General features: G+C 36.1%; 1 protein-coding gene across 5 annotated transcripts in view; it reads right to left on the bottom strand.

The window, feature by feature from the left end:
- Positions 1-7255: 7255 nt before the first annotated feature.
- The window catches only part of DPY19L4 (dpy-19 like 4), a 66349-nt gene continuing 59006 nt past the window's right edge, over positions 7256-14598 (bottom strand). For all 5 annotated transcript variants that reach the window (XM_058698599.1, XM_058698600.1, XM_058698601.1 and 2 more), the window contains 2 exons: positions 8705-8863; positions 7256-8444 (listed from right to left, as the gene is read on the bottom strand). In XM_058698599.1, the coding sequence (XP_058554582.1) occupies positions 8280-8444; positions 8705-8863 (324 nt within the window). In that variant the 3' untranslated portion in view covers positions 7256-8279. The remainder of the gene's footprint in view (positions 8445-8704; positions 8864-14598) is intronic.

Genomic DNA, 14598 nt, shown 5'->3' with positions numbered 1-14598 from the left:
GGGAGGGGCAGAGAGAAAGAGAGACAGAATCCCAAGCAGGCTCTGCACCATCAGTGCAAAGCCCGATGCGGGGCTCGAATTTATGAACTGCAAGACCTGAGCTAAGATCAAGGGTCAGTCGCTTAACTGACTGCATCATCCAGGCACCCCAATATTTAATGATTTTAAAGGATAATACTGAATAGGAGCTGTGAAAGTGCTGATATTGCATTGATATTCAGAAAATAATAGCTTAAATTTATAAAACACTTGCTATGTGGCAGGAATTGAAACTTTTACTTTTATATATATATATGTATATATATATATATATATACTTTTTTTAATATACCTTTTTTACTTTTAATATATATATATATATATATATATATATATATATATACACACACGCACACTTTTTTTTTTTTTTTTGAGAGAGAGAGGGCACCAGTGATGGAGGGGCAGAGAAAGAAAGAGGGAGAATCCCACGATGGGGGGAGGGAGGGAGAGGGAGAGGGAGAGGGAGAGGGAGAGACAGAGAGAGAAAAGCAGGGCTCACCTGATGCAGGGCTTGAGCTCACCGAAGTGGGACTTGAATTCACAAACTGTGAAATCATGACCTGAGCCGAAGTCAAATGCTTAACAACTGAGCCACCCAGGTGCCTAAACATTTTTAAAAGTTTATTTATTTATTTTGAGAGGCGGAGTAGCTCTGTATTCTTGGCTGCACCCACCTGGAGTAGATTTGCCATCATTCTGAGCTGAGAGGAGCAGAGAACAAGGGAGAGAGAGACTCACAAGCAGGCTCTGCACTGCCAGTAGGGACAATTATTTTTTTAAAAAAACAACCATTTAAAATCTCTGGAAATTGGGGGCACCTGGGGGGCTCAGTCAGGTAAGCGTCCGACTTCAGCTCAGGTCACGATCTCGCGGTCCGTGAGTTCGAGCCCCGCGTCAGGCTCTGGGCTGATGGCTCGGAGCCTGGAGCCTGCTTCCGATTCTGTGTCTCCCTCTCTCTCTGCCCCTCCCCCGTTCATGCTCTGTCTCTCTCTGTCTCAAAAATAAATAAAACGTTAAAAAAAAAAAATTAAAAAAAAAATCTCTGGAAATTGACCTAAAGACATATGGCAAATGAAGAAATATTTATTGAAAAAAACCTACTAAAACATGGTAAGAACAGCCACAGTCTGTAGCATTTGAACCCATGGGGCATTTGAACTACCATCCCCCCACTGTCCCCTCCCAGCTCAGAATGATGGCAAATCTACTCCAGGTGGGTACAGCCAAGAACCAGGGCTACCTCTCCCACTCAGTGCCCCATCACCCTGGGAGAGGCAGGCCACCGGAATTTCCCACTTCTCCAAGCCATGTGTTGTAAAGGCTGAATTCCAAGCAAGTGAGGCCAAAAGGTGGGCTACCTTCTTTCACCTGTTGACACAACTTGAACAAACCTTGTAGAATCTCTAAAAGCAAGAAAGAATTTTATCTGAGCCCAAGTTAGGACAGCCGTCCAGGAAACACACTCTTTACAGGGAAGGTGTTCGGGAGAATGAAGTTCACAGGGTTATATACTTTTTCACAACCTGTAAAAGTGCAAAAGACTATATAGATTTGCATATAGGCAGGAATCATAAGTTGCAGTGTAAAGGAATGCAGGAAGTAGAAACACTGATTAATAGATACCTCAAGGACGAGATGGCTTTCCTTTAGGCTACTCATTCACAAAGCAGATGTACAATGCGTGCACGGAGGGCCACAAATCAGGCTTTTGGTTTGAAGAAAGTTTATATACAGTCATGTTGACTTAAAAGGAAATCTAAAATGGCTTCCCTTGTATATCGGGCCTTTAGAGAGTTTTTCTCATGTCACACCTGATCCCCACTCTTAAGAGTAGGGACTCTTAACTCAGGCATGACACACTGGCCATTCTCATCCCAGCTAACGTGTAGAGTGGTTTCCAAATTGGGAGTCAAGACCAGAGAGCCTATCATCCCCACCCAGAAGCCTGCTCCTAAAGTAGGAGTACCACACAGACCCACAATTCTGCCTACACTACCAGCTACAGAGCTGTGGCTTAGGGGTTTTTGCCCACGGAGAAAACCAGGATGTAAAACAGAGAACTCCACCGCTATCCCCAAAGGAATACACTTTATGTGAAACAGTGAATGTGAACACTTTATGTGAATACACTTTATGTGAAACTTTATGTGTAGGGAAGTTCAAGCCTAAGGGTACTCCAAACAACAGATTTTGGTGGAAAGCAGTTAAGAAGCCGGTAGCTTCATAAAAGATACAAGCTAAATCAGATCACAAAGTTTACCAGAGGCAAGGAGAGAGAGAGACAGCAAACAGCCTTCCTGGCATTAGAACAAACCACAATCATTGACCACCCTCCCCATTACCCCTTCAAAGTAGACAGGATTTAATTAGATCAGGTTGTGGCATAATTTATGCCCCAGGGTATTGTTTTCAACAATAGAACACTCAGAGGAGAATTAGTGAAGTTTCACAACTGAATAAACATCAAGGAAAGAGACAGTATGGATCCCTGCTAAAACCACCGTCAGGGTGACTACGTATAATCAAGGCAGTGTTGTCCGAGGACCAACATCAGAGGCCCCATAATGTGTAGAAAACAGACATCACTAAAATAGTCCATCCAACACCAAGGAAAACACCAAACCAACTATAAGAACTGGCTCCAGGGGATGGGGGATTAGGGGGTAGGGAAACCAACATCCACTGTTACTATAAACAGAGAATATCAATAGAGATGGAAATTATACACACAAATGGAAATTCAGAAAGGTTCAAAAGTAGATCTGAATTGACAGAATTAGCAGACTTGTAGGTACCTTGATAGAGATTACGCAATTCAAAGAGCAAAGAGAAAACAATGAAAAAAAAACAAAACAAAAAACAAAAAAAAACACACAACTGAACAGAACCTCAAAGAAATGTGGGTCATTATTAAACACACCAACACAGGTATAATAGGAATATAAGAAGTTCCAAACTTGATTTAAAGGAAATCCTTTTTTTTTTTTTAATTTTTAAAAAATGTTTATTTTTGAGACAGAGTGCAAGTGGGGGAGGGGCAGAGAGAGAGGGAGACACAGAATCTGAAACAGGCTCCAGGCTCTGAGCGGTCAGCACAGAGCCCGACGCGGGGCTCAAACCCACGGACTGTGAGATCATGACCTGAGCCGAAGTCGGACGCTCAACCGACTGAGCCACCCAGGCGCCCCAAGGAAATTCTTAATGTATACAACCAAGAAGCTCAACAAACTCCAAGTAGGATACATGCAAGAGCTACTTCAAACACATCATAGTAAAAATGCTTTATCAGTATCAAATGTGATTAACAATGCAATCAAAATTAAAAGCATTTGTGCTTCAAAGGACACTATCAAGGAAGTGAGGCAAACCCACTGAATGTAAGGAAATATTTCCAAATCATCTATCTTATGAGGAATTTATATCTAGAATATATAAAGACCTTTACAATTCAATAATAAAGACAACCCAATTTAAAAATGGGCAAAGAATCTGAATGAACATTACTCCAAAGAAAATATACATATAGCCAGTAAGCACATGAAAATTTGCTCAACTTCATTAGCCATGATGGAAATGTGGGTTAAAACCACAATAATATACCACTTCACATCAAGTAGGATGGCTACAATCAAGAAGCAAGGTAATAAGCAAGTGCTGAAAAGGATAGGAAGAAATTGGAAACCTCACACATTATTGGATGGATGGTTAAACTGGTACCGCCATTTTGAAAATCACTCTGACAGTTCCTCACTATAGTTCTAATAGAACCCAGAAATTCTCCTAGACATATACTCAAGAAAAATGAAAACATATATCCACCCCCAAATTTTTACACGAGTGTTCACAGTATTGTTCATAATAGCCAAAAAGTGGAAACCCAAATGTCCAACAACCGATGAACGTATGAACAAAATGTGGTATATCCATCCATCTATGTGAAATGTCCAGAATGTACAAATATAGAGACAGAAAGTATATTACTAAGGATTGCCTAAGAATAGAGTGGTTAGGGGTGATAGCCAAAAGGTTGGGGGTTTCTTTCTGAGGTAATAAAAATATTCTAAAACTGTGGCGATAAGTGCACAATACTAAAAACTGATCAATTATACACTTTAAATGGGTGAACTGTGTGGTACATAAATTATATCCCAATAAAGCTACAACAAAAAAGATAGAAATAAGAGACAACTTAAAATTCTAAAAAGAGTTTTATTATAGAAACAAAACAAGGAGTGTAATTAAGCATGAAATAAATAATTTCATTTTTGATAAAAGTATATTTAATGTTACAAAATCTGAAGTAAACTAGTTTATAACCCAACTCTTTTAAAGGATTTCTATTTATTGAAATTAACTTTTATTCTTTTGGAAAGATGTAACAGTTACAAGAGGAACACATTTAATCTGGTATACATTGTTATAGGTACTATGACTCAGAAGTCAACATACATAAAAGCAGCTGTATTCATCTTTGCTAAATAGCTGTACAAAGCTATTCACTTAAAATAATCAAAAGTTGTTTATGAGATATTTCAAGTTTGGATAAGTTTGGAATGCATGTTTCTATCTGATACCATTATTCCACTAAATACAGTGGTCAGAAGTTTAGTGTATCTCTTATAGAACTGCACATAGGATTACAGAAGCCAAGATTAAAATTTTGCAAATTCTAAGAGACATAAACAAGTAATTCAAAGGTGACTTTATGCTAAATTCAGCAAATCTGATTCTTCATTGCCTCCCCTTTTTTTTTTTAACAGAAAACAAGTATAATTTTAGAAACCCTAATAGATGGAAAATAGTTGAGTTAAATATATTCTTTGCAATTTTCACATCTAATTTTACTTAAAGTGTTAACTCTAAACATTCAAAAAGCTAATAACGAGCCATTATTTCAATAAGAATTGTTTAACTTTACTTGCAACTTTTCAAAGTTGTAATTTTAATACATATTGGGATCTAAAACTATTAGCAAATGGCAACAATAGAGACTATATATTTAAAAAGTAGACAATTGAAGTGAGAATATATTGAGATGTACAGGAAGTAGTTATTTGCTTTACAAAAAGTTCTTAAATATACAGAATAATTCATAACACGTGATGTTTAAATATTCATGCATTTAAAATAAATCTACCAAAAAGATTGACCTACATACAACTTTTAGAAACCCCACCAATTTTATAAAGAGAGGCACTACTTTTTATCTATCCACTAAAGGCAATAAAATGTTTTAACAGTTCAAAAACAGGGTGAAAAAACAGTTGATTTCTCAAAAACAAAACAGTTTTAGTAAGATGGCTATCACTGTGCCCTTCAAGAAATTAAGAACCTATTTTTTTAAAGCCTATTTTCCAGCCCCAACTTGTAACACACTTTGACCTCCATTTCTGCTTTTCCTTAAACCAATCTGGAGTGTATGGAAGAGTGCCACAACATTGAGGCTATGCGCAGTTTGGGTTAATGTTCTGAAAAAATATGCTGTCCATATACACAAAAAGTAATGAAGAAAACAGTTAGTTCTAAAGTATAATGCATACTTCCTAGGCTGTAAAACCCCACCAGTCTAACAAAAAGCACCAAGATGCCAAAGTGGGAAAAAATATAAACCAGCACAGAGTCAATATCATAAACCATATCAATTAAGTTTTATTTGTTAGACTGTTTGGCATTTGGGAAGCTAAATAAATTAATTTAGCAGGCTAAAAATCCCATCACTACCCTTACCAAAGATTTGCTTATTAACGAATTAAAGTCAATACTAAAAATAGCCTAGTGAGGAATTTTTCTCTGTGCTTAATGATGAGGAAACAGATACGAAATTATAGAAAAAAGTAGATAATATTTTTTGAAAATAAAAAGTAAAGAGAAATAAAGAAGTTAAGGCACTTATTTCCATGGTTTTGCAACATCAAGGGCAAAGTATGTTTTGTATTTCTTTGAGAAATTCCTTTCATCCTAAAACCGTAAACTTTGCTCCTTTCATAGGTTTTTATAACTTATGAAAATCTAACAACTGTAAGTTACCCAAATGGAATTACTTACAGAACTTTTAATCAGTTTTTACCCTACAAATAAGCAAGGAAATTAATAAAGTGTTCCTCAAAGTTTCCTACTACTAGTTTTAACTATAATTAAAATAGAAGCTAATCTCTTGTATCCAATATTATTACTTCTATAATAAAGCTCACATTTTCCTTTTCAACTGATGCTGAATGAACAACTTATCATTTAAAAAATTAAATTAAAAGCTTCTCCAAATCAATTTTATTTAAGAAATAAATAAATTTGCTTTGGCAGAAGCAAAAGCAACTCACTAATATGTTTATGTCAAAAGCCAAAACAAAGTAAAAAAACACACATCAAAATGAATTCAGCATATTTGATAATATAAATCAATACAAATTCAATTGAATATTTCACGCTACATAGGTTATTCTATTTCCCTTTCAACATATGCAAGCTAACCCTGAAGTTACATTGTTTTACATGCTCTAATCACAAGGACTACCAGGTGACCCTTTGCTATGTACTTAGGTAACCAGAGTAATATTTTCATAAGGCTTGAAGTTCAGTACTAATGACTCACTATTAAGACGTGCAGAGAACCTGAAATGCCCTGCCTTGAAATATGTTAATTGTTAAAAATTATATAAAAGCATGAAATGAGAACCAAATAAAACTAGTACACCAGATATATGACACTGCCATCAAACAATTAATTCTGAAGCTCTAAAAAAGCAAAGCATCCTCAAGCTAGTCTAAGAGTGCATGTGCTTTTGCACTTAAAAAAAAAAAAAAGCCCCACATATATATACCCGAAAATAAGGATAATGAAAAGATGCTCCCTTCTAAAGTAGTAATTCAGAGTATTGAAACTGCAATTTTTACAACACTCTAACAAGTGAAAATTTTAAAAATCTATTCACTAAACATATGCATAAGGTAAAACTAAACATGCATCCCATCTTATTAAAATGATACATCTATCCTGAATCTCTTTATATGCCCCAATGAATCATTTAAGAATTTCTTTTAATAAATGATTAAAAATACAAAAACATTTAACCTAAAGGAACGTAGCATTTAGACTGTGAAACTGTGTTGTGAATTTTATTAGAATTGTCATTTTGTTCTTAATGTTGAAGACTGTACTATAGTTTCATAAATAACAGCATTTGTGTTTTATGGTAAACATATCTGCATATGCATATCTGCATAAATAACAGCATTTGTGTTTTATGGTAAACATATCTGCATGCAGAAGTATGTTTAATAGCCTCTGCCCCATCTCAGGAAATTGTTCGTTTTAGTGTTGTCATTTTAGTCATTAATATCAGAATATTCTCATTCTGATAAAAACTTAATTTTTTATTTAATACGTCAGTAGAAAATATGTGAATAGACTGTATACCCCATTGTACCCCTTTAAAAACCTGAACATTCTTTTAAATGTTTCAAAAAATATTTAGGTAACAAGAGTTACACTGTTTTATCATGATTAAATTGGTATTAAATTTATGGGTATAAGTGAAAAAAGCTAACCACTTAATAGTCATAAAATAATAAAATGCAATATTGTGTCCTCTATATTACTAAGAAAGTGCACATTTATATAGGCAGCAGGTGAGGAGAGCAGTATCATGGAAAATCTGGATATATCTTTATATATATCCTTCAAAATCATGTTCCTTTACACAATTTACACATTTTAATTTAAATGTCACATATTTTCAGCTAACATTTAAATTAATTTTTATTGTAATATTTCAATTCTATTATAAACCATGAAATACCTTCAGAAACTGCCTCAAGGGTAAGAAGAGTTCTTTCCTTCTAGTCTATAATTATGACATTAAATGGTATATTTATTAAATGTTATGTCTGAGAAATATACTCTGACCTTGAACATATTCAAATTCAAGACCTATGTTATGACAGAATGAAGATTTATGAGGGCAATTTTATAATAATTGAAAAGATAAAGTATTCAAAGACCATGTAATGATAAGGAAAACACCTGACTGGAATATTGTGGCAGATTTGACATTTTACCAAAGGACAGTAATGCTTGATGCTCTATTCTCGCAGAACTCTGGATCCAGTTAACAGCAGGAGGGGAAAAGCAGCAGCAACATTTCAAATGTCCATCCTCTGATTTCCAAAAGACACCATGTAAGTAGAAGAAAATCACATTTTACTTCAAGTGATATGCCTTTGAAATGAAGACTCTGCTATTTTCAAGACTGAAAGGATATCACAGTGTTGATTTTATATACAAAGTAGGATCTGTTCCAGTATACTCTAGTGAAGTAATTCACATATGGAGAATAGTTAATTTTGACTTCATGACAAAATCGCCCATATTTTGAATAGGTCAACTTGTCACCTTCTTCGCAAACCACCTGTCAAAAGGTATGAAACACCATATTAAAAAGTGTCAGGTCACGATCTCACAGTTTGTGAGTTTGAGCCCTGCATTGGGCTCTGCGCTGATGGCGTGAAACCTGCTTGGGATTTTGTCTCTCCTCTCTGCCCCTCCCCTGCTTGGGCGTGCTTGCTCTCTCTTTCAAAATAAAAAAATAAACTTTAAAAAGAGTAAGATTAAACTAAACTAAAAAGTCATTTTTGTCAAAAATATTTAACTTTTCAAATGATTACTTACATGGCCATTTGCAATGTCTAATAAATCTTTAACCCTACAGCCTCTCATGGTTCCCACCTCATTGCAGATAGCATCCTCTACAATTAGGTAATTAGCCTTGTAGGATGTCAGTATTTTATAAATATCTTCAGCAGATCGCTTTGAATAGATTTGATAGATCTGGAAGAATATAATTAAAACGGTGATGTCAAAACATTTAAAATGTATTATTTGAAACTACACATTGAACATCTACTATTATTTGGTATAAAGCACTATCTATGGAAAATAAAGATATTCACTAAGCCTTGATTCCTGCCCTTAGGAAGCTTATATTCATAATTCATTCACTTGCCACTGAATATCTTCTCTGGAGAAATGTCCATTCAAGTCCTTTGGCCATTTCCCCCCAGCTTTATTGAAATATAAGTGACATACAATGTTGTGCAAGTTGAAGGTGTATAACCTGTGGATTTGACACACTTAAATATTGCAAAATGATTACCATTACAACATTAGCTGCCACCTCCACTGTGTCACATAATTACCATTTCTTTTTTCTGGTGAGAACATTTAAGATTTACTCTCTCAGCAACTTTCAAGTATGTAATATAGTATTATTAACTATAATCACCATACTGTAACATCAGATCCCCAGAACTTATTCATCTCATGACTGGAAGTTTGTACACTTTGACCAACAACTCCTCCTTCCCCTACCCTCTAGCCCCTGGTAACCACCACTCTACTCTCTATGAGTTTGGCTTGTTTAGATTCCATATGTAAATGATAATCAGAGTATTTGTCTTTATCTGACTTATTTCACTTAGCAATGGGCTTTGCCCATTTCTTAACTGACTTGTCTTTTTATTATTGAATTATAATAGTTCCTTTAATCTTATACCACACACAGTGTATTTTATACTCACTTATACATGAAATAAAGTTAGCAAGGTTAAACATAGTTTGACCACTGTTACAAAATACTAAATAAACAAGAATGCTTAAAACTCCTGTCTTGATTCCATGGTATTTTCCATTACAATTTTGCTGAACTTATAAGATAATAAGTTCTGGATCTTATTAAATAATAAGCTTGTTCAGTTTTTCTGAGATGCTAACATTGGACTAGCTCTTGTTACAAAATACAAAATAACAGAATCACAAATGTTAGGCCAAAAGTATCACATGTATTGTCCTGGACATACTGAGATTTGATATCTAGATTGGACAAGATCCCAACCTATTTGATACTCAGCAGCCACCTCCTACATGTTATGATTGCTGTCATTCCAGCACCTTCAGGTCCAATGTCCACCAATATGATAGAGGTACTTACTGATATTCCGTGGTACACAGAATGTTAATAAATGCTTCTCTTTGCTAAATAGGTTTCAATGGAAATATTTCTATCCAGCCTATATCTATTTATTGTTTTCCACATACATTTTTTACTTACTTTTAAATTTTAAGAAGCTGTAACACACTCATGGGGCATTAAAAAAAAAATACTTCTAGGGGCGCCTGGGTGGTTCAGTTGGTTAAGCGTCTGCTTGATTTCAGCTTAGGTCATGATCTCTTGGTTTGTGAGGTAGAGCCCCACATTGGGTTCTGTGCAGACAGCATGGAGCCTGCTTGGGATTCTCTTTCTCCCTCTCTCTGCCCCTCGCCCCCCCCCATAATCTCTCTCTCTCTCCCCCCCCTCAAAATAAATAAATAAACATTTTTTTAAACATACACACAAGAAAACCACTTCTATGCAATGGCAACAATACAAGATCTAAGTACTATTGACATTTTGGGCTAGAGAATTCTTTGTTGGGACAGAGGATGACTGTTCTGTGTAGTGCTGGATGTTCAGCAGTATTCCTGGTCCCTACCCACTAGATGCCTGAAGAATTCCTCCTACAGTTGTGACAATCAATATGTCTCCAGACATTGCCAAATGTCCCTTAGGAGCATAATAGTCTCAGGTTTGAGAATTACTGGCCTAGGAATTATACAAAGATTAGTCACAGGTCATGAATTATAGATAGAATGCAATTCAAATGATATGGTCTCATTTATGGAGTCTGATTTGAATTTCAGTTTAACAACAAATTTATTCAGTCAGTACTTGCTGTGCACTAGACAGCAAAGAGAAAGACAAAGTTTTGAAAAGAAACATGGTTCCTATTCTCATAAAGTCACATAAAACATAAAACTCTAAAGTGTTTAAATTTAACTAGAACCTAATTAAAAGTCTGACCTAATTATAAGTGGTTCTGAAATTCTGTATTAGGAAAAGGCCAATCATAAGACAACAAAAAAACGAAAAAAAAAAAAAAAAAGTTCAGGAATATGCTATATACATCTACATTTTAGGCGACTGTACCTTTTCAAAATGCAGCAAATACTAGACAAAGGCAGCTGTTGTCTCTCAGGTAAATCACACCCAGATAGATCTCCTCATCTCTGAACTCTCCCCTGCTTCAATCTGTTCTTTCTGCTGTGACCATAATTAACTTTCTAAAATAGATCTAAGCATTCCATTCCCAGGCTTATTAAAGGTCTCTGATAACTCCCAAATGCCTCAAGGGTAAGTCTAAATCCTTCAGCACGACATTCCAGGTCCTTTAGAATTTGGCCCTAGTTTATTTTTTTAGTTTCATGGCTATACAAATTTCATGGCTCATGTCATTTTTCATCCTGGAATCAATGCATTCTTTTTCCAACCATGTTTCTACTAGTCCTTCAAAGCCCAGATCAAGCCAATGTCTTTTATGAAGACTTGGATTTGTAGAGGCAGAATGGATTGTTCCTGCCTTTTTTTTTTTTTTTTTTTTTTTTTAAAGAAGGCTCCATGCCCAATGTGGAGCTTGACCTCACGACCCTGAGCTCAAGAGTCACATGTTCTACAGACTGAGCCAGACAGGTGCCCCAATTATTCCTGCTTTTGCGCTCCTCTTTGTACTTTCTATGTTTCTATGTGTGTGCATATACAATTTAATAGTAAATCAGAACATAATAACTAATATTTAAGTCTTACTATGTTTCAGGCATAGTGCATTATCTCATTTAATTGCTAACTAGGTTTCAATGGAAATATTTCTATCCAGCCTGTATCTATTTATTGTTTTTCACATACATTTTTTACTTACTTTAAAATTTTAAGAAGCTGTAACACACTCATGGGGCATTAAAAAAAAAATACTTCTAGGGGAGGCTGGGTGGCTCAGTAAGTTAAGCATCTGACTTTGGCTCAGGTCATGATCTCACAGCTAGTGGGTTCGAGCCCCACATCAGGTTTTGTACTGACAGCTCAGAGTTTGGAACCTGCTTCAGATTCTGTGTCTCCCTCTCTCTGCCCCTCCCCGGCTCATTATCTATCCCTCTCTCAAAAATAAGTAAACATTAAAAAAATTTTTTTTTAATTAAAAAAAAAGAAATGCCAGGGACCTTGTCTCACCCGACCTTTAAAATTTTTTTTCTGTATTAGGGCACCTGGGTGGCTCACTCATTTAAGCATCCCGACTCACAACCAGAAGATAAGAACTTATTATAATAACCAGATTCAGAAATTTGCTCAAAATTGAAGAAATTAAAGAAAACACAAATAAAAGGAAAGATATTCTGTGCTCATGAACTGGAAGAATGCTAAAACGTCCATACCACTTAAAGCCACCTACAGATTCAGTGCAATTCCTATCAAAATTCCAATGGCATTTTTCATAGAAATAGAACAAACAATCCTAAAATCTGTATAGAACCACAACAGACCCTGAATAGTCAGAGCAATCTTGAGAAAAAACAAAGCTGGAAGAATCATGCTTCCTAACTACAAACTATATGACAAAGCTATAGTAATCCAAACAGTATGGTATCAGGATAAAAACAGACATATGGGGCACCTGGGTGGCTGAGTCGGTTAAGTGTCCAACTCTTGATCTCAGCTCAGGTCATGATCTCACAATTCATGAAATTGACTGTGCTGACAGTGCGGAGGCTGCTTAGGGTTCTCTCTCCCTCTACCCCTCCCCCACCCTCTCTCAAAATAAATAAATAAACGTTAAAAACAAAAACAGATACATAGATCAGTGGAAGGAAACAGCCCAGAAATAAACCCACACATACACGGTCAATTAATTTACAACAGAGGAGTCAAAACAATACAATGGGAAAAGGACAATCTCTTCAATAAATGATGTCAGAAAACTGCACAGCCACACGCAAAAGAATGAAACTGCACTACTATCGTATAGCACACACAAAACTTAACTCAAATGGATTAAAGACTTGAATGTAAGACCTGAAACCATAAAACTTCTAGAAGGAAACACAGGTGATAAGCTATTTGATAATGGTCTTGGTGATTATTTTTTTGGATTTGACAGCAAAAGTGGAGGCAACAAAAGCAAAAATAAACAAGTGGGACTACATCAAACTAAAAAACTTCTGCACAGCAAAGACAACCATCAACAAAATGAAGAGGCAACCTACTGAATGGGAGAAAATATTTGCAAAACACGTATCTGATAAGAGGTTAACACCCAAAATATATAAAGAGCTCATACAGCTCAATAAGAGGAAATAAAAATCTGATTAAAAAGTGGGCAAATTATCTAAATAGACATTGTTCCAAAATAGACATACAGATGGCAAACAGGTACATGAAAGGTGCTCAACATCATTCACCATCACAGAGATGCAAATCAAAACCGTAAAGAGATATTACCTCACAGCTGTTAGAATGGGTACTATCAAAAAGGCAAGAAATGAGAAATGCTGGCGAGAATGTGGAGAAAAGGGAACCCTTGTACTGGGGATGGGAAGGTAAAGTGATACAGCCACTATGGAAAACAGTATGAAGCGTTCATCAAGAACTTAAAAATGAAACTACCATATCATCCAAAAATTCCACTTCTGGGTATTTATCCAAAGGAAATGGAAACACTAATTCAAAGAGATATATGCACATCCATGTTTACTGCAATCTTGAGAAAAAACAAAGCTGGAAGAATCATGCTTCCTAACTACAAACTATATGACAAAGCTATAGTAATCCAAACAGTATGGTATCAGGATAAAAACAGACATATGGGGCACCTGGGTGGCTGAGTCGGTTAAGTGTCCAACTCTTGATCTCAGCTCAGGTCATGATCTGAGGCATTATTTATAAAAGCCAACATATGGAAACAACCTGAATGTCCATCAGTGGATGAATAGATAAAATGTAGTATATGCGTGTGTGTGTATTTATAAATAGGAAATTATTCAGCCATAAGAAAGAATGAAATCTAGGGGTGCCTGGGTGGCGCAGTCGGTTAAGCGTCCGACTTCAGCCAGGTCACGATCTCGCGGTCTGTGAGTTCGAGCCCCGCGTCGGGCTCTGGGCTGATGGCTCGGAGCCTGGAGCCTGTTTCCGATTCTGTGTCTCCCTCTCTCTCTGCCCCTCCCCCGTTCATGCTCTGTCTCTCTCTGTCCCAAAAATAAAAAAATAAAAAACGTTGAAAAAAAAAAAAAAAGAAAAGAAAGAATGAAATCTTGCCATTTGCAACAATATGGATGACCTTGGGATGCCTCGCTGGCTCAGTCAGAAGAACATGTGTCTCTTGATCTTGGGGGTATGAATTCGGGCCCCAGACTGGGTGTAGAGATTAGTACTTAAATGAATAAAGCTTAAACACACACACACACACACACACACACACACACACACACACACACACGGATGGACCTTGAGGATATTATACTAAGTGAAGTAAGTCACACAGAAGGGCAAATACTGTAGGATCTCACTTATATGTGGAATCTGAAAGCAAAACCAAAACCAACCAAACTCACAGATACAGAGAACAGACTGGTGGTTGCCAGAGGTGGGGGTGGGAGGTGGGTAAAATGGGTGAAGGGAGTCAAAAGCTACAAACTTCCAGTTA

This window comes from Neofelis nebulosa, chromosome 14, assembly GCF_028018385.1.
Source record: "Neofelis nebulosa isolate mNeoNeb1 chromosome 14, mNeoNeb1.pri, whole genome shotgun sequence".
NCBI classification, from domain to species: domain Eukaryota; kingdom Metazoa; phylum Chordata; class Mammalia; order Carnivora; family Felidae; genus Neofelis; species Neofelis nebulosa.
Note: the sequence above shows the minus strand (reverse complement) of the source record. Positions and strands in the feature narration are given on the sequence as shown.